The following is a 20,967-nucleotide window of genomic DNA, read 5'->3' on the forward strand; positions in this document are numbered from 1 at the left end:
GTCGTGTTGAAGTAAGAAAAATTTGTAACCTGAATAGTTAAATGCACCTCAAGTAGTGTAATTTTAAAGCGATACAGGGTAAGAAATCGTATGACACTTTTTATCTCGCTAAGCGAATATAAACGAGAACGGATGATGCAAGAAAAAGTAAAAGAGAAACGAGCACTTTTCTTGAGCGTTTCAAGAAAACTGTGCCATTAATACCGGGTAGAAAAATGTGGCAGAGAGACGATATCAATTTTAAGTTTGGAGTTCTTCGAGAAAAGATTCTTCCGCCAAGAAGAGTATCAAAAAATTCATAAGCTTGAGAAAAAGTCTGAAGTACTTCCTTCTAGAGTTACATATAAAATTCAAGAGAAAACGTCGACGAAACATTTAGGACCGAATTAACATAGAATTGAAATGGAAGTAGAACAAGGGAGCTCTATCAAGGGTGATACTTTAGGAAACATTCAACTGAGCAGAATTGATCGGGTCTTTTGTTTCTGGGACGAGAAATGCATCGAGTTCGTAAGTGGCAACGTATATGCACTTTCCCACACGGTTGCATCCAGAAGACATCAGGAAGTTTGCAGAAATTTCAGGTCAAGATACTGTCCGTATGAAGTGTCAGCTTCTGAAGAGCTATCATTTCGAAAAGTTTCGTGTGTTAGTTGGTTACGATATCAGGTTTGTCTGATGAAACCATGAACAGAACAAAAAGCAAATAGAATTAATTAATTTGCAAAAATATTTGACAGAAACGATAAGAAAATCTTGGATATCATTTAGTTCTATTATAAAATAACAAAATAAAATTAATTTTTTGTAACTTATTACTTTCTTTTACAGTAATATATTGCTATTAATCAGTAGCCTGGAATTAAAATCATTAAAAGAGAAAAAGAGAACTTAAAATGCAATTTTAAAATCAACATTATATAGAATGAACTAATATGAAAAAAATATAAATGATGAAAAATTCCTTGAAAGGTAGTAAGACAAATTTTGAAGAACATAATTTGTATGTATGAGATATGCAAGCCGCTTTTTACAAACGTTTATTTGATTAAGATTTTCTTCCGTCGAATATGTAGTTTCTTCGAAAACTTTATTACCACGACGTGTGAGAAACATTTTTCTCCTTTTAACGAGTACATTGAGAGCAACGCAGTGGAAAAGGTGTATGTATGCTATTCGAAATGAAATCCACGATTATACTTGCTGCGAAGTAAAAGAGCAAAAGCTTTTGAGAAAATTGTCCTACTGATTAAAGCTTCAGAGATTTTCTCAAACAAGATACAATGCATACCATTTTACGTTCAAAGTAACAATTCCATTCAACAACTTCACTATACGTGAACTAAAACTTACGTTGAATATATGTATAACGTCGACTATCTAATCCCAGCCAGAATTTAAATTATACAATTTGGACCTATCAATCCTAAACGAGGTTCTAGAGATCAAACCTAAAACTTTAGAATGGGAACTTGCGTGGAAATTAAAGTTTAATTGCGACCTGGTGGAGCTAGTTACGTATACTTTAGACAAATTAAGGCTCCAGCCAGAATTGATGAAATTTCAGTTTTGGTCTTTAAGTTCTAATATCTACAGAGGATATTCTGATTCTAGTTTCAACTTAGAAACTCTCAAATTATTAGAAAAGTCTTTGTGACCCCACTTTTCCTAGGGAAACCTACTCTGCTCGATACTGAACGTGCCAGTAGTAGTTGAATAATTTCACTGACGCATTACTAACCCAGGTGGAGCATGTAATTAATTAATTTTACTTGCTTGAAACTTGAAGTTGTGCTCTTGACAGAAGGAACGAGGTTGGACCATACGTCTTAAATGGTTCCCTTCTGCATCCGACAGAATTATTACACTTTCGTATGATCGCAGTTAAATTACATATACATTAAAAATTTGATCGATATTCATAAATTATTCAGAATCACAGCAATCAACACTTCATGCAAATGTACTTTTACCTTGTATACCTTTGAACTTTGAAATTTATGTTTATATAACTTAATTTTATCTTCAGCCATAAAATATGCAAATGTTCTGTCTTTTAAATGAAAAATTTTAATTAATTATTTAGCCCCAAGCTCCTTTTTATTTGTCCCAGTAAAATTAATTATACAAATACAAAAATAACGTAAACTGATAAATACCACATGTAGCTAATTTTATAACAATATTAAGGATTTATATAACGCAGAACATGCAGAAAGTGTAATTATACTATAACTGAAGGTAAATTATATACGCTATGATACACATATGTTACATCTGCATAACAAAATGAAACTCATTGTTCATTAAATATCTGCAGAGGAGCTTTGTGATGTCAAAACTCGACAGGCGGCAACATTTTTGTTTTCTATAAAATAAATATTCAAATCCTTTCGAAAACTAAAATAATATCAAATCATATGCATTTCAAGCATAATTCAGCTCATAATGAACCTGACATTTAACGAATGCGAGCTCTCCATTATAAACGTTCTCAAGTGACCTACATACATTCTTACTGCTATGTAAAAACGATTCGATCCCTACTCGCCTTAAACATTCTCATTATTCAGTCGTAATTACATCCCTATTATAATTGCTGTATGTTAAATGGAATCATATACTGAGAACAATATAGTGGTTGACGTGGCATTGAATCAAAGCTAATTTTGATTTAGAGTAATCTTGTGCAATTAATGAATGTCCATGAGCATTATCGGAGTTAACATTGTCCATTGCTATCCATGTTAATTAAATACTCCTAACCATTGCGTGAATATATTGACAGAAACATAATGGTCTCTACAAACTTGGATAATTATCATAATTTAATAATGCATAGGTGCCAATTAAAATTGTAGAAAAAAATTTAAGTATATAGGCATTCTAACATAACTATTGTAAAAATACTTTGAAGGATTATTTAAATTTCCAATTTTGTATAATGGATTATTAATTAAAATTTTTGATGAGTTATTTGTATCTCAATATTGATAACTTACTAAACTGAATAATTGATTACCACTTGTGTTTGCAATTTTATTTTTATAAATCTTTCTTTTAGCTCAATTCTTATATTCCACGAGAAAATTTACGATTCAGGTAACATTCAAGAACGTCGACGATAGATCGAAACAATACGATAACGAGATTGGATGAAATTTAAAAAGCTTATAAGTCGTTCGTAGGTGGGGTTCAGTCTCATGGATTTCTCGTTCGATGTCCCAGCAAAATGGAGTGGTCACCTGGATATTAGAAAATAGATTTCACAGCTACATGCTCCATTTTATTGCTGAACCATCTTACTTTATGCCCAGCTGTAGCAATTCTCATTTTTCGAGTATCACACTCGTATCAATACGTATGAAGAATTGCTCCAAAATAGAGAACCAAAGTTTAAACACATATTTCTTCTTAAAAAACAAATTGCGTTGACATTCGTTCAGTAGTATTTTGTGAACAAAATGAATTTTATATAATACCTCTATGAAATATTAATATAAATTAATCTTAGAACTCAAACACATAACTGGGATAGATATCCGCCTTACGAGTTTCTTATTCGCACAATGGTACCTATCACCAATAAAGGAACTCGTTAGTGCATGAATCTCTCCGTCTTTTAATAAGGAAGATAATGGTGTTCGGAAAATTCAATTTCATTGAGCTTCACTTAATGAAAAACCCATTTCGTGACCAATAATGAAAATCAGCAGAAAACCCATTTCCTCTTTAAATTTCCGAGATTTCTTTTTGTAATGAACCAATTTTCTAATTTCAGACGAAGGTTCAAAGAAAACTTGGCATCGTTATATTCTCTTGAAAACGTAAAAAAGGGCTAATAACTTTCTAAGTGACTCTACCGAATTCTAGTGGCACTGGCTCGTGTTCTCATTCAAGAAAAGAGCTGACGTGTTTTGAGGCTGATTTATCACCCCGATGCAACGTGATCACTAGCTGGAAAATTTACGACAAAGTCTGTCTAGTGTGAAACCTCATCTTGGCAATAGCCAACTGGAAACCGAGACGCGTGAAAAATTTTAATAAAACAGAGTGTTCGCCCGCAATTGTCTGATAACAATATTATGTCATCATTTAGAATCCTGTCGTATTAAGATACTAGATAATTTTTCAATCTTCTTCACCTGGTGTTCTCTAACATCGTTTCTTTGAAAAATAATTTCTACACGTTTTGTTACAGATACATGGCGATCATGAATCCTTTGAGGCCTCATATGGGGAGAAGAGCTACGTTATGCGTAGCAATCGTCATCTGGATTGTAGGAGCCATTCTATCGTTACCAATGTTGTTATTTTACACAACGTACACGCAGAACTTCGCAAACGGTGAAGTACGAGTAATCTGCTACGGCGATTTTCCTAACAAGGACCAAGATGGTCTCAGTTACGGCGAATACCTGTGAGCTTTCACTACTTTACATATTGATTGATTCGGAAGTAGTCGAAATATTTAACACGTTGCCTGTCACAGTGAAACTAGCAATATGTAATACGATAAATGATCATTTTAATTATTAGAGATATAATAGTTCACAAATTTTATTGGAAATTTTTTTAGTTAAGTATAATATTTTATCCTTGCCATAAGTAGTTGCACCTGATACTAAGAAAGATTATCCCATTGACATGAAAATTATTTTAAAGACAATTTTAAAATTTCCAACTTCAGAAAAAGTCTTTGGAACCACAAACCTCCATTAAGAGTTAAGACCATATTCACCGATGACCTGAATAACTTTATATTATCAATAAATTCCATTAGTGACCCTTATGATTATCAAAGTATTGATATATTCCTGAAGAAATGGAAAATTCATTCAATAATTAGTAAAAGCATAACAAACGTCAAAAGTAAAAAAGGAACACTCTGTTAAAAGACAGAACTATCGACCGTGATCAAGCAAGCAAGAAAATGACTTGAAAATCTCGTTTACTGGAAAAACATAAAAAGGAATCCTTGTACTTGTCAGATACAGATATTATCTCTGTTTACGGTGCATAAACGACTGTGTCTGTCGGTCACTGTATCTACCATAAAACGCATAGTCTGCCAACAGTACAAGACTTTCATTGCATTGAACTGAAATTCTAGTTATTACGATGATCTTATTGAAAAACCGATTTACTTTAATGTGCACAACGTTTGTACGGCTTTTAATAAACGAAAGGACATAATACGATACGCATGAAATCGGGAGACCGTGAAATGGGAAATTTATTATCAGTTTTTATGATTGCTTACGATGATTATGAAATTGAATACAATGTTTAATTTTCGAATGCTTTGATTCAGTTCAATCTCTGTTTCAAACATTGCATGCAACGTTACATTGTTAATTAAACGATAAATTTTACAAACTGACACCTGGCCGGTTGATCGAGTTTTAATTACGCTTTAATCGTCGGGAAACTAATAATAGCTTCATTCGGCATACCTACTAGTTGTAATTACGCTGATCAGTTTCAAGAAAAGGAGTGCTCGTTTCATTAAACAGCGTCAATGTCAGCAAAATGTCTGCATTTAAATGTATTTTTAATGAAAATTTATCGAGTACGATGTACGTTACTTTAAAAAAAAAAAATTGAATCTACAGATATAAGTTTATTACCAAGAATTTTTGTAAATATGCTTTAGAATTTTTATTTAATTTTAATTCGAAATTTAATTCAATGAATTATAATTGAAATTTCTATGAAATATACAATATCGATTACTTTTAAAAATGGTTTCTTCGAAAAGTAATTCATTCTCGAGTATAATTACACAAAAAGCTAATTATCATAATGTGTAATTACATGTCCCTCAATTTTAATTGGGTATATTCATTTTGTTAGCCACAAAACTCTACCAAATAAAATTCATAAACTCATATACCCTGTTCCAGGATTTTGTTCCCCCAACAAAAGTTTCATTTTACATCCATTCATTATGGCAATTAACGAGCAGAATAATGAATCACGTTTAACAGTGCACCAGGTGTAATACCTACGTAATTACTCGTTTTTCTGCTTTGATTAAACAGCTGAGCATTTTTCATCTTAATTTGCATCCCTCACAGCATCGCCCCTCAACAAATAATTGTTTTAATCACCTTTTCTACCCTCGTTATTTTGTTGTTGAGTTTATACGCAAACAATCGTTTTATTCCTTTGTTCCGTTCTGATTTTCACCGTAAACTGATGTTAAAACTAATTAAGATGGATAATAGTAAAGAGATTACAACCGGCAAGTTAAGAAAATAAATTAAACAAACTAGAAAAATACTAACTGTATATTATGTACAGCAATTTTCACTGTGACAATCAACTCATTTAAATATTTCTAACATCTTGTTTAATAAATTTTATGTGGATTATTCTCAGGTACAATGTAATTTTTACGGTACTGACATACTTTCTGCCAATTGGATCGATGACTTTTACCTACGCCAGAATCGGATTGGAATTATGGGGATCCCAAAGCATCGGTGAAAATACAGCAGGACAATTGGAGAGTATACGAAGTAAACGAAGGGTACGTATTTTCGTTAAAAATTCATATACTCAATCAAGCTGGCAATCAATTATCAATGAAAATGAATTGCAACATGAAATATTGTCATCTACAAGTCTACGGTCTCTGATTTTAATTTCATTGTAACATATCAAAAATTAAGAATTAAAAAACAATGCAAATTACTTTTCACAAAATTTCAATAATAAATCAAATTTGTTGAAATATCATATAACGAAGTATCATTAAAGTTTGCAATAAGTTATTAATATGTATAACATCATACGATCCACAAGACCAAAGTTTCCTTAGAATAACAATCTTTCATAAGATTCCAATTTCAATTAACTAACTTTATACAATTTTCACATCGTCTGAGGTTGAATTTTCACACCCTTTTCTACTATGTCTGCCGCAGGACGATAAGACATTCGTGACACATAAAAGGGGCAGTCTAGAGGAAAAGCAAGGAATGTACTTTCAAATCACGTCCTCCTAACGATATTTCATTCATGAACCATTTCTTTATTGACGTTTTATCGTGCATTACTAATAATTTTCATTCATCTTCACGCACTGATAAAAACGAAGGAAATTGTTCTCGTTCGGTCAGAGTAAGATTTTATCAAGATATAATGTATAGGTAATTCGCTGGGTGTGGCAGAGTAGATATAGCACTCTTTTTAGAGGCACTAGATGACTGACAACAATATATCTTCGATAGCATTTCCACTCCATGTCGTGCCATTGATTAGAGTGTGTCCTCTGAAAGGGTGCTTACTATTTCCGTTCGATTAGCGAATCAAACAAACAAAACGGGAGTGCTGGGTGTCACAAGTTCTCTTTTTATTTCAAAAGTTAGCACTTGGAATAAATTTTTATTTTACTATACTCCTAAAAACTCATTTTGTTTTCAATGTTGTTGCGCAACCACTTGTATTTATTTAAAGTCAAATTCAGTAAATTAATGTACAGCGGTAAAACTTAACATTTTTTATATAAAAAAAATGACCAGTTTTATAAAAACATTAATAACGTAATCCCCAGCATGACATACGAGTTCAAAGGGTTAAAGCTTGCTCTGCAAATTTCTAAAAAATTACCTTTTGTTAGAATTAAAATGAACTACTAGAGGGAACAAAGGTAAGCTTAGGGATTTTGTATTTTCCACTTAATTCTTCAACGGTTAAACAACGTGTATACTGATAAAGCGGCATCGATCATAGGGACACATACCAGGAGAAGCAATAAAAACACCCTACCAATTAGTTTGAAACGTGAGCCGCAAAAATATCGAAGCTTAGAATTAGAAGGCGAACCGCAAACACGCGAAATGGCATTATGGTGTATCCAAGCGTACGAAGAACATCGGTTCCTGGTTTAAACGTTAAGCCATGCTATAACTTGCAATTAGAAGGTCTTCGAAGTTGCCCTACCTTCTCAGAAACTAGTTTCACTTCCGATACATCGATGCGTCTACCCCTCAACCCTTTCGAGTAACTAGGCTTATAGCTTAGCTGACCTCTTTTGCAAAATTTCAACGAGGATGATTCAATGTATAATAAAGGAAGTGCTAACGACACGATAATGAATTAACTATTTCGTTAATTAATTTTATCTCACCAACAACCCTTCTACTTCGGTAGTTACGATCCCGAAGAGTTACTTAATTATCCACCTAATTTAAAAACTTTCGACTGAAGTTTGAACTCTTAAAAACGACAAAGTGCTAATTTCCTCTAAATTAGCTATTCTCAATAGGGAAGATTAGTTTGTCAGTTTTTGCACCCCTAAATTTAGTACCATTCATACCGCGATTCAGTACTAAATTGCACCTTGTTCAGCAATTACTCTTTCCTAAAAAGCAAGTTTCACTCGATGTAATCAGTGAAACACGATTCAAAGCAAATTCCCTTCGACAAGGAGCTAATGTCCGAAGAAAGTAAAGGGTAAAAAAAAAGAAACGGCGTCAGTCGAGCGGTCATTTAATTAAATGGAAGCGATGAGAGTTGGAAAAAGGTTAAGGGAGTATTCCGTGCACAAGTACCTTCTCGTAATCGGAAATCTTCTACAATCCTCCCCTGTGCCCAAGTGGTCCTATTGGATTTCGATTAAGCGACAAAGAGCCTTCGTTTTCCTCTATATGCGGAATTGCTACTCCATCTTTCAGTGTACCGACATGGTATTCTAACAGTTAACGCGAGAAAAGTTCCAATATTTACTGAGAACGAATTTAAATTGAAATGAAGACGGATTGAAACAGAGACAGATTGAAATAGAATTCGAAATCACGTTATCGTGATCTCATTAATTCTTTATAAAAGTGTATTTTATCTTCAATTCTTTTCATTTCTTTACCTTTAACAAATTATAATTGTTATTTGTATTTCCTTCATCGATATTGATAAAATTTTGAGCGAATTATTTTTCAATATTCAACAAAGTAGAATTCTAAAACCTATCGAATAAAGAGAGCGGAAAGATTTTGCAGGTTCCGCGGATAACAGAAATTTTATTACTGCGATATAGCGTGCAAATACGTAGAACGTACGTGATAAGAAGGAAGCCTTGTAGATTTCTTGGCTAACTTGCAGGAAACCTTTCAAAGACGATTCTCATCTCAATTGCAATTACTAGTCACTAATAGAAATGTTTAAAATGGAGAATTTCATACTGTATTCTTAGCAGTTATTCAAATGTTAAATAAATAAAGAATATAGGAGACCAAATACAGCAAGTAATTAAGACATCAATTATTAAGGATATGATCAATTAATTTTCCAATTAAAATTTCTAATTTTGTACCTTACACTGATGTTATTCAAAGTTTACCTTCTCTATTTTTACTAATTATTTAATTGTACAAAATTTAAGGTACAAATCACCAATAATTCTCAAAACTTTAAACACTTATGTTATTTAAAACAAAAAAATTCTAATATAAAAGATGTTTAACCTCCATAAATGAACGAGAAAACAGGAAGCCACTGATAGTACCCACATTCCGTATAATGATATACGAAGGAGCAGTGAGGATCCAGCAACGAAACTATCAAACAATTTCGCTATTTCTCGCGAGAATTCCAGGGTGAGAAAAGTGAGGAGCTAAAGGCATCAAGGTGGAAATGGCCCGAGGGCATCGACGACCTCGTAAAATACGAATGTGCCCCGGAAGTCTAGTTACACGAACAAACACGGATAGTCCGGTTGGCAGAGATTTTCTCGACGATGAAGCTAAGCGTTTCAATAGGAGAGTGTCAGGAAATAGTGTGTTCATTCTGTGGCGTGTACATAATGATACAATTTTACAGACGAGTTGTTTCGCAAACCAAAGTCAAACAATGACGAGCGAATTCCGCGGGACAAAGTTTAAAATAGACTTCTACGCTATCAGAACGTTACTTTCCAGATGGTCGATTAACTTCTTTTCAACTTTGTTATTCTTCTCCCTTAAACTGCTTACGTTTACTTATCTACTTGTTCCTTTATATCGTTACGAGAAGATTGTCAATTTAATTGTGAAACAAAAGAAAACGATCTGATTGCATGAAACTGTAAGTAGCATAAAGTCTCTCCAAGTTTCGGTACAACAGTTTATTTTTATTTAATTTTTTATGTTTACTGAGTTGATAAAAATTTCAGTTGCGTGGACTAATTCTGTCAATAACAATCGCGTCAAAAGCTCATTGTCAGTATTTTGTTGATATTCGTCGAAAAATAACAAATTGAAACAAGCAGATGATTGAAGTTTTGAAATCTGAAGGCATTATAATTAAAATTTTCTATTACGAGTGTGAATCAAATACTAATCGGAATTGTTTGTAAAATATTCTTGTTTCAGGTTGTAAAAATGATGATCGTGGTGGTGGTCATATTCGCGGTATGCTGGTTACCATTTCACGTGTATTTCATCATAGTTTCATATTTTCCTGAGATCACGAACAAACCATACATCCAAGAGGTTTTCTTAGGCATCTACTGGCTCGCGATGTCTAACAGCATGTACAATCCCATAATCTACTGCTGGATGAATTCCAGGTAAAATGTTATTTTCAAACGACACGTAAGTACCTTTAAATAATGCTCTAATATCTAGGGACGATCATTAATTGATAACGTTACAGCGTGACACAAAGTATCTTAAAAAGATACAAGTTCTAAGAAAGTCGTTGAAAAATTAAGTTCGACGTTTGCAGCATTTAATTTAGAGCGAATTTAATTGATTAAAAAGTTCTTTAACGCGAATACTTTGTAACAAAAGTTTCCTAGTTTCCTTACATTAAAACACCGATAATTACGTTCTCTCCTGGTGTAAATCTTTTAGTAATATTATAAAAAACAATTCGGAAAGAGAAAAGTTGTTTAATAAAAATTTTAAATGAACGATAGTGTATCTACTCGTTTGTTTTATTAAAAATTAGTGATGGCCTAATACAAGGTACAACTTTAACAGTACTCGCCACGTTCTCAAGTGAACAACAAAATAATTAATCGGTTTATGATTTTAATTTACACAACCATGTGGAATATCCATTTAAACAGACATTTTAATTGCGGTCAGTTTCATTGCATGATATACATGAAACAACCGCACGGACCATCGAAGGCAAACCCAGATAACATTGTTTCGCCTGTAAACTGAATGAAACTGGTGCCAGATGATTGATTTGAAAATAACCATTTACCAAAATCCCTTTACACGTCATGCACAGATATTGTTTCTGAACAATTTGCGTTTTCAGCGTCATCATATAATTCTCGACAATCTATTCCTAACCAACGATATTTTCACATCAATGAACAATACATACGAAACATTAATCAGTATTCCCGTCTAAAGGACTTGCAAGTACCTCAAAGTCATCAAACGAGGTGGACGAATATTTTTAAAATAAAATTTCTAAAATTCCTATGAATTGCTCTAAATGAGACTAATTTATATTTCCATAATTAAAGATCTAAAGAAAATTATGATTTTTCGATCGAAACTTAACTAAATTAAGAACAGTATTGTCGACCCTAGTTTTCCCTCGAAAGATGAAGAACAAAGAAAGATCCTTTCGCCGAAATCAACACGCATTCTAACTTACCGAATTTGACCCTTTTTACGCCTTCCAGATTTCGACGAGGATTCGCTCGCTTTTTCTCCTGGTGTCCCGGGGTGAACGTGCCAGCAGAGCCCTCGTTATCGCGATCAGAAGCGCTAACATCTCGCTACAGCTGCACCGGAAGCCCTCAAACGCACACCCGGATATCACGGAACGGTACGTCCTCCTGCACCTCCTTGGAACGTCCTTGCACCACATCGTCCACGACACCCACGAGCGAGTCATGCTTCGAACACGACGATGCCCACACGAACGCACGAAATTCTTACATAGATTTGCACGTGCTCACCAACAGCCTCGTTGTTGGTGAGACCAATGTCGATGCGAGCCGCGAGACGTAATAACAAGAACTGAACGGCCTGACCGAACGTATGTTATTGCGACGAGAACTGGCTTACGTGAATGAAAAAAAAAAATACAAATCGGATTTGTTGACTTTACGAAGGCGAATGTTACATGGACTCGGAATTGTGTAGAACGATCGGAATTAAACTAGGAGTGTACGGATACGTTTCTGTTGAAGATGCCTTAGAGTCGAGACGGATCGAAGAAAATCTGATAAATTCTGTTAGGGATCCGAAAGTTATCAGAATTCATAAGAACTGCTCAGGTTCTTAAATTATCGGGATTTTCGGATCATAGGAATCACTTAAGAACTGAAGATATAGTATTGGATTGAGTCTAGCTGATACTTAATTTTTGAAAAATCGATGCGGCGCTTTTCTGCTTAAATAAAAATAAAAAATAAACTCAATTTGGTAGTTTATAAAAACTGCCATATTTCAACAGTTCCTCTGTATTATTACAAATCAGATCAACTTTTGCCGATTCAAACTTTCAGTATCTACCCTAGAAGTTTCATACGGACTTCGATAATTTCCGGATCACGCGTCGAAACTTCCGGTATCCGAAACATTTTGGCTGCATGACACGCTTTTGTGTCTCTATTCGACCTAAAACTTTCGGATACCCGCATACTCCTAGTCATTACACTTCAGGGCCTAAAATATTCATTTTGATAAGTTGTATTTTTGTATATTTAATTTTACTAACATTCTTTTCATAAATATTTTGTACTGCAGCTGTTATAAATTATGTTCTATATGTGTTCGTGTATTAATTCTATGATTTTTATCATTTCTTTGTAATTTCATAGCTAAGTAAGAAGTATTTATAATTTTTATGTGTTTGAAAGTTTAAATACAGATTGATTTACTGCATAACAGGGTACACATTTTAGGCCCTGGCACCACCTTTCATTGGACGTTATTCAAAACTCATGAACAACATATGGGAGCTTGAAGTTATGTTATACGAATATTGAAGAAAAAAGAACAAAAAAATGAGGTAGAAGAAATTGAATTTTGTGATAATAATGTACCAGTTGTAGCTTTACACGAGGGTGCAACATAGGCTTCTTTTGGTTAGGCTTTCCCTAAGCCCTTCCTAAAATCATATTCTAATGGTGGAGGGTTCATCCTCCTATACGTACCCTTACCAAGAGGGTAGGTTTTTCATAGGTTTTCCCAAAATTGAAAGCAAACGATGTAAAACTCTTTTCCCTGCTCTTACCTTTAACTAAAGGAAGCCTACTTTGCACTTGAATATGCACTAAATTCAACTATTCTAATGCTTAAACCTAGTAAGGTTTATTCGAGAGTCCTTGTTACTTTGCCTCATCTTAAAATCATTACCCTAAAAGGAACAAAAATTGCACTACCAAAAAATAAACAAAAGCATCATTCACAAACACTTCCAATCCCTATCTCCTACATAACAATGAATGAATCGATATCCACACACATACAATCTTTGTATTATATTTGAATGCTCTATCTTAGAAATCGATTCGAAAGAAACGATGTGTCGACGCAAACAAGCCCTATTTCTAATTTCAATAGGCACGGCACGAATACCTTTGTACCAGCAATCATCGAGGGGAGGGAACGATCGATTTTTGGCCCATCATCGTGGGAGAAAATGGAAAACCTCGCAGACCAAGGGTCACGTGTCTTGACAAGAGGAGGAAAATCCTGAACAACAACGAGTACATACCTGGATATAAGAGTAACATATCCTATGCAGCGGACCTCTTCAAGATTCATCCTCGATGCAACTGAAATAAAGGATCGAGGAGGATGGAATGTGGTGATTGAAACGAAAGCTCAAATATCGTTGACTCATTGTCAGTTCGTCGATTAGATATTAAAAATCAAAGTATCTATCTTGGTGTAAATTACCATTGAATCGAGCTTTGAAACGACACAATGACGACAGGTAATCGCTTTCAAGTATTTTCATATACACCAATTAATTGTATATCTATTTCTTCTGTTTGATATGAAAAATTAGATTATCTGTTGCTATTCGTCGTTCGATCTATGTATAAACACAATAACGGACCAATGATCTAGCTATCTGCTATTAATGAAACATTTCGTTTGATGCTGAACAAGAAACGAGCAATTGCGTAACATTTGTAACGACAGTGTGCAATATGTTAATCGAACGCGTGCTACTTGTTTGTAAATGGTAAAATGCTTAATTGATTAAACTTAGTGTTCCTACTGTGTATTGTTAATCGTGATCAACCTTGTACTGATTTTCACTGGACAACAAAAAATATTTCCTATTTCAGAAGATACTTCCATGGATAAACTCAATACTTTTCAATAATAATTCATTTGAATCGGTATCGCGTTAGAAAAGATAAACGAAAAATAAATAAAAATACAAATATACTATTCCCTTCTACAATCACAAAAAATAAACATTTTTATTATAAAAACGCACAAATCTACCTATTAGTAAATAGATGCTTAATAATATATGTTGAACTTACTAATTTTTTGTAATTAAGCATCACAAGAACGAATCAATCAATTAGTACAAAATATTATTTTGCAGAAATAAATGGAACGTGTAGTGTCTGTAATATTACAGACTAAAAATTCTTTCATTCGTCAAATTATTTAGAAGTATGTCATAGTAATACTTGTTCTATTTTCTTCTCATTAAAAGAAACAAAAGCAAACCAAAATTCCTCCCCCAATTCATATTTCCTTCAAAAAGCTGAAGAAAATTAATTAGGAAAAAACTTTCAACTTTTGGTTTAGCTTTTCAGCTGTATTATAACGCGGAGCAAAAATACTCTGGGAAAAACAAACGCTTTTTAATATACTAGTTGAATATACATGTATACGTGATTATACTGAATGTAATGAACAAAAAAAAAGGAATATTCATACGATAAGAGATGAGTACATTATTCGATATGTACAAAACTATGTGAATATCGATGTAAGAGGCTTTTGTTTGTAGAGAAATGCTTCCTCAATTTAATTGTACTTCCAATATAAGGAAACACAATAAAAATGAAGAGAGAAAAATATATGAATATGAAAATAAAGATTGTAGCTATTGTGATTTGTACAGTACCGAGCATGGTAGGGTTCCCATACATCTCCCTACCCAAATTTCCGAGTTTCGGCCCTTTCCGGAGGCTCCCCAGAGTTCCCAATTCATTTTTCTATGTCACTTTTAATATTAATATCCTCAAAATGAAGGTTTTGAGAATTTCTGGCTCCCTTGTAACGTCATTTTCTCAATGGAAGCATACTGTGCTTGATACTGTACATGTTTCGTATGAAATATTTGTTAGAGATATACGTACATATAGGGTGAGGCATCTGGACATGGTAATGGATTAATCTTGGATTATTAAGATAATTTGCAATATAATAAATATTTCAAGAAGCTTATCATATGATTTTTTATTGATTTCATACAATATTTGATAACGTAGATTTTATTTTTGAATTTGCTTTATATCTATGGTTAATTGTTAATTACTTTAAATTTAACGTACAACTTATTGAAATTAGAATTCTAAATGTTTTAAAAAATAAAAATTATTAGCTTCTCGAAAAAAAAACAAATTCGTTTTTCAAATTAATAGAAAACTTCTTATTAAAACAAAAAATTGAAATAACCAAGATAGGTGACTCACTCTATAAAAGTTCTAGTGATTTAGAATCGTAATTTATATTTCATTATAATGATCGGAATTCTGCTGTTATACAACTTTGGCAAATATTACGATTTATTCAAGATTCAATTCTATTGCTAAAATAAAAGTATCCCAAAAGAACAAATTTCAGAACAACAAAACAATCGAATAATAAACCTTCTGAACTATTTCAAACATTTAATTATAAGACAATCTTCAAAATCCAGATAGTTTAAGACTACTCATTTTTCAATTTAACTTCAAATCAGCTCTAATTTTAATTTTTATGTACCTATAGGTAGACTATAGTTTTATAAACACGAAAAGCGTCTTATGAACGTTTTTTAAATAAATATTTATTCAATTGTATCTCAACTAAATTCTGTACCCCAATTTCATTTCTTAATCTTTACATCTTATACATAAGTGTATAAATATTTTAATTAAATTTAAAAAACTTATTTTGAAAAGTGCTGGTAAGTTGTAATAGGGATCAAGTAAATCAGTTAAGAACTCGACCATCAATAATATGTCGAAATCTGTTATAAATGCTATAATAATTATCCTATATATTTGAGTTGGACCTTTCCCTTCTTTGCATTTAATTCCTCCCAATAATAAAAATCAAATGTAGATGGATTCATTCTATTTACATAAAGAATACCCTGGAATGTAAGCAATTCTGCATAAATACTTGTACACTTTCAATATTTATTAATTTTAAGACATCTTACTTTCTTGGCAATAAAAAAATTATACTCTTTTTTTCATATTGTCCGTAAGACGATTGATAAATGTTATAAATTATATCTCATAATCTTAATTATTTTAAAATAGAAATCTTAATTATATCTTATAAAATTCTTATTATGAACTCAATTATTGCAAAAAGACTTTCTATCTGAACAATTTGTTATTATGCAAATGATTTTTAAAAAATCCGTAATGATGCAGAATAATACTTATAATATATCAATCTCAAAGCATTTGCTAAACATCCCTTGGAAATACGTCAATCAACAGTTTAAACAAAAATAACAAAATAAAATCATAATAATGTGAAAATGACTTACATTTAGATGATCAAATTCGTGTTGAGCAATTCTAGCTGTCCACCCTTTAGCTTGCCAACAAAATGGTTCCCCCAATCGATTTAAAGCTTTGATCTCGATTTCTCTCGCCCTTTCCACTTCCGCTTGGTAACCAATAAGACTTCCGCAAGACTCGACAAGCGTAACTTTTTCTGGGTTTATTATCTTCATTGTCGGATTAATAAAATACGTTAATGGAACGGGTTCCATTTCGCAAACTTCTACATATGCCGGATCGAGTTGTTTTACACTTTCCTTCGCTACTTCAATAGCGAATACTTGTAAAGAAACACCGATTTGTGGCGCTGATATTCCGACTATTTTGTATTTTTGCATCACTTTGTGTAGTTGATCAAGTAGCTGCAAGGGGGAAGCACATACACGGAATGCGTATTTTATTTATTTGTGTATAAAATAATTGTCATTTGTAAGAGGAAATTATATTGAACAATTAAACATAATAATTCCTTCCCAATAAACAATATCAAAGCTTACGTACAATTTCCTTATTTCTTGTAGAATATCCACATATAATGTTAAATTCAAATACACTATTGAGTTTTACCGAAATCGTGAAATCTTTCAATTAAGACTAAATATGTGTAAAAGAGTAAGTAGAAGTTTAAGCTAGACAGTTTTAAAGTTGTTTGTAGTACAAATGGAAAGGAATTACTCGATTTTTTGGAATAAATTTGCAAAAATGTAGAGCGTACCTTTTCAAACTCTGGCGTCTGTAGTTCCTTCGGGTCGACTGGTGTCGCTTTTGAACGTAAGACAGGGTCGCCAGCCTGACAAACATGGTTGTATGGGGGCGTTGGAGGTTGAGATTTAAAGTATTTGAAAACGCCTTTTGTAATGTTTGAAAGACTAAAACAACGTATGTTAGTTTTCTGCATACCCAATACATGCCTGTTGAGTATGCTAATGTATTTAAATGTCTCAATGATCATTTTTCTGCGGTGTTTTCCAAATTATTTAGGACGATTGATAGACTGAACCTGCAATACAAAAGATTACAAATAAGTTGGTGTAACTGCCAGTACCCAAATGCACTATCGCTAAAATTTTAGCACGAAAATATGAATTTATTTTGTAGTATAGAAACCGAAGAATTTTTATAAATTACAGAAATGCATTAGTATAATTAGAAATACGACAAACTAAATGAAATTCTATTATAACTACTGTTTGTATATGAATAAACTACATCCTCGTTTAAATTTTTTAAATTAAAGTTGCGAAATATTTGAAGAATATCTTTTTATATGCATATTCTTTAAATTATACCTTGCAAAATTAAATAAATTCAACATACAACAAAACAAACCATAAGCCTTAGTTTAAGATGTTAAATTCTTATATTTATATTATATAATAATTATTGATTAACATATAATTAACGCTATGCATAAATAATTTATTCTTCTACATTTTAACAATTCTTTAATGTAATAATAATAATTTTAATAATAATTTTTCAATGCAATATTAGTATCTCCAATTGTGTAAGATACTACGTTATTCCGAAATCTCTAATTATCATTTGCTATTTACGTCATATACATTAAAAAAAAAAGAATATCTCCACATTTACCAAGTGTAATTATATATATGACATTCTATAACCTATATGATTGAACAGCTTGCCATACCTGATTAGTTTGTGCTACAATATTTTATTAATACTTGCATTAACAAATTATTCACTTTTATTAATTTATAGCACCAACATATAAGAAATATTGAGCTGCAAAAATGGTAATTATTACTTACGTATATACAATGATATAAAATCAAAACTAATATTTTTTTTCTTTAAATAGATGAAAAATGGTACATTGAAACTAAGTACTATAAATGGTACTTCAATTACTGCTTTTAGATATTTATCAGCACAAACTTCAGGTACAGGTAAGAATGTAGGTTTTAAATTAGGTAATAGAAATCCAAAACCAGTCATCTTACCAGATGAAACAATCCCATCAACACCATTCCCAACTGTGCCACCTCTTCCACAAATTCCTGTAGTAGAAATACCAGGTTTTTAAGAACTATCTGTTTTAATTAATTTTATTAATGTAATTAAAATAATGGTTAATAACAGTTAATGATTAAATATTTTATAGAGATTGGATACAAATTTATTAACTAAGTTTTGATAATATATTAGTTCTCCACATTTAGGCCCTATTGTTGAACCTACTCTTCCTCAATCCCAACCTCAGCCTCAACCTCAACCAGATTCTAAACCTATGATTGAAATTCCAGTACCTAGTAGAGTTACATCTATGGGCAAAGAAACTCAAGTATCTGTTGAAGATGATGTAGTCATGAAAGATGTATGTACATTCATAAGTATGAATTGCATATCATGATATAATATGATATTAATGATGATTTTTTATCAAATAAGATTGGAAATAAAGGCATAATAGTATTAAATCGACCTAAAGCCTTGAATGCTTTGAATGTATCAATGGTTGAAAAAATATATCCTGTACTTAAAAAATGGGAATCATCTAAAAAATTAGTAATAATAGAAGGATCTGGTGAAAAAGCATTTTGTGCAGGTGGTGATTTAAAAAGCATTTTCCTTGGTTTAAAAGAAAACAATGCTACTTTAGGTGAAACATTTTTTAAAAAAGAATATACGTAAGTTATAAGAGTTATTTCATAATATACTATGCATACAACACATTTACAATATATATAAATAATCAGTTCTATATGTGTTCCATATAGCTTAAACTACCTGATTGGTACATATAAGATACCATATATAGCTGCAATAAATGGAATAACTATGGGAGGTGGAGTTGGATTATCTGTTCATGGGAAATATCGAATTGCAACAGAGAAAACATTATTTGCAATGCCTGAAACAGCAATAGGGCTATTCCCTGATGTTGGGGGGACATATTTTTTACCTAGATTGAAAGGCAAATTGGGTCTTTATCTTGGATTAACTGGAGATCGATTAAAGGGTATAAAAAATGATTAAGAAATTGTACTTTCTTGTGTTTAAATATTTTATAAGTTTCATATTATGTTTGAAGGAGTTGATGTGTTATTTGCTGGTATTGCAACACACTTTGTTCCTTCTGAGAAGTTACCAGATTTAAAACAAGATTTATTGGCCACTGAACAGTCTGATGTTAATGATATCTTGACTAAATATCAACCAACAAAATTAGATCAAGAATTTAGCTTAACACCATATATGAATCAAATTGATAAGTGTTTCTCTGCTCCTTCCATAGAAGAAATAATAGAAAGGTATATTAACTTAATTAATTTAAGAAAATTAGCATTTTTACTTTAAAATACTTTTTTATGTTGTTTCAAAAGATTAAAACAGGATAATTCAGAATGGGCAGTAAAAACATTACAGATGTTGTTGAAAGCATCTCCCACTTCCCTAAAAGTTACTTTGAATGCAATTCGAAAAGGAGCCACCTTAAGTTTAGCAGATTGTTTAAAGATGGAATTTAGATTAGCTTGTGCTGCTTTAAGTAAAGATAGCGATTTATCTGAAGGTACTAATTAAATAAATCCTAAGAATTCATACATTTTTAAAAAAGTTACAATTGAAGTACTATTTAAGTTTCATTTTTTATAGGTATTAGAGCTATTTTGATTGATAGAGATCAAAAACCAAATTGGAACCCAAAAACTTTAGATGCAGTAACAGATACTTATATAAACCAAAAATTTGCCGAACTTTCTCAGGAACGAGAATTATTATTTTAAAATTGTCCTAAAGAAAATTGTACAACAAACAAAAGTTCTATCCAAAGTTCTATTGGATATAAAACCATATTTTATTAACGTAAAATAGCGAAAAAAATACTTGCTGTATTAATATATAAAAGATATAATTTCTAAAATTTTTATTCTTCGTTAATTTTCTAAAAAGAAGTTTACATAAACAGATCTATATACCCTATGTAATAATTTTTACATATGTAGACAATTTTAGTTTTATGTTAATTTACAAGACATTTTTGATACCTTAAAACCTTGTTACCAAAATGTGACCTAAAATATAACAACCATTTTATACAATGAAATACATCATTCATTTTCAGTAGGAACGTGTAAGAATTTAAGAATATCGAATCTGATCGAGTTGAGAACTTTACTTGAAGTCGGATTTTTGAGAATATTTCGCGATATTATCGTGTAATAATTTTGTTCTGTTTAATCTAAGAATATTATCAGTATTAAATAGTTCTTATGAATACC

General features: G+C 31.9%; 4 protein-coding genes across 10 annotated transcripts in view; 2 read left to right on the plus strand and 2 right to left on the minus strand.

Annotated features, from left to right (window-relative positions):
• The window catches only part of LOC114883112, a 231,755-nt gene extending 220,031 nt beyond the window's left edge, over positions 1-11,724 (minus strand). Inside the window, exon 1 of the mRNA XM_029200550.2 lies at positions 11,605-11,724. The gene's annotated coding sequence lies outside the window, so the exon portion shown is untranslated. The remainder of the gene's footprint in view (positions 1-11,604) is intronic.
• LOC114883111 (tachykinin-like peptides receptor 99D) overlaps positions 1-15,409 on the plus strand; it is a 57,115-nt gene extending 41,706 nt beyond the window's left edge. Inside the window, exons 3-7 of one of the 6 annotated variants that reach the window (XM_029200548.2) lie at positions 4,202-4,420; positions 6,385-6,535; positions 10,356-10,552; positions 11,633-11,778; positions 13,524-15,407. In XM_029200548.2, coding sequence (XP_029056381.1) covers positions 4,202-4,420; positions 6,385-6,535; positions 10,356-10,552; positions 11,633-11,778; positions 13,524-13,639 — 829 coding nt within the window. In that variant the 3' untranslated portion in view covers positions 13,640-15,407. The other 5 variants (XM_046287278.1, XM_046287280.1, XM_046287281.1 and 2 more) reach the window with 5 other exon arrangements.
• Positions 15,410-16,007: 598 nt separating this feature from the next.
• LOC114883118 (peptide deformylase, mitochondrial-like) lies at positions 16,008-18,984 on the minus strand. The gene is made up of 4 exons (XM_029200565.1): positions 18,688-18,984; positions 17,436-17,720; positions 16,705-17,082; positions 16,008-16,296 (listed from the first exon to the last, which is right to left on the minus strand). The coding sequence occupies exons 2-4, from the start codon at positions 17,670-17,672 to the stop codon at positions 16,192-16,194; spliced, it is 720 nt and encodes a 239-aa protein (XP_029056398.1). The 5' UTR covers positions 17,673-17,720; positions 18,688-18,984; the 3' UTR covers positions 16,008-16,191.
• On the plus strand, positions 18,317-20,813 carry LOC114883116 (3-hydroxyisobutyryl-CoA hydrolase, mitochondrial). 2 transcript variants are annotated; one of them, XM_029200560.2, is made up of 8 exons: positions 18,317-18,480; positions 18,546-18,633; positions 18,991-19,061; positions 19,136-19,374; positions 19,465-19,706; positions 19,779-19,998; positions 20,071-20,258; positions 20,342-20,813. In XM_029200560.2, exons 1-8 carry the CDS (start codon positions 18,478-18,480, stop codon positions 20,470-20,472), a joined length of 1,182 nt encoding a protein of 393 aa, XP_029056393.1. In that variant the 5' UTR covers positions 18,317-18,477; the 3' UTR covers positions 20,473-20,813. The 2 variants fall into 2 exon arrangements, with proteins under 2 accessions (XP_029056393.1, XP_029056394.1); XM_029200561.2 differs by having other exon boundaries at positions 18,546-18,627.
• The last annotated feature ends 154 nt before the right edge of the window (positions 20,814-20,967 follow it).

This window comes from Osmia bicornis, chromosome 9, assembly GCF_907164935.1.
Source record: "Osmia bicornis bicornis chromosome 9, iOsmBic2.1, whole genome shotgun sequence".
Lineage (NCBI taxonomy): Eukaryota > Metazoa > Arthropoda > Insecta > Hymenoptera > Megachilidae > Osmia > Osmia bicornis.

Bases quoted from the DNA above. Each gene is read 5' to 3' on its own strand.
- LOC114883118 (XM_029200565.1), bottom strand. From the start codon at position 17,672: ATGATCATTGAGACATTTAAATACATTAGCATACTCAACAGGCATGTA. The intron at 17,083-17,435 runs GTACGCTCTACA...TCCCCCTTGCAG, and splicing joins AGACGCCAGAGTTTGAAAAG to CTACTTGATCAACTACACAA. The intron at 16,297-16,704 runs GTAAGTCATTTT...CTTACATTCCAG, and splicing joins ACGAATTTGATCATCTAAAT to GGTATTCTTTATGTAAATAG.
- LOC114883116 (XM_029200560.2), top strand. The intron at 19,375-19,464 runs GTAAGTTATAAG...TGTTCCATATAG, and splicing joins TTTTTTAAAAAAGAATATAC to CTTAAACTACCTGATTGGTA. The intron at 20,259-20,341 runs GTACTAATTAAA...CATTTTTTATAG, and splicing joins AGATAGCGATTTATCTGAAG to GTATTAGAGCTATTTTGATT.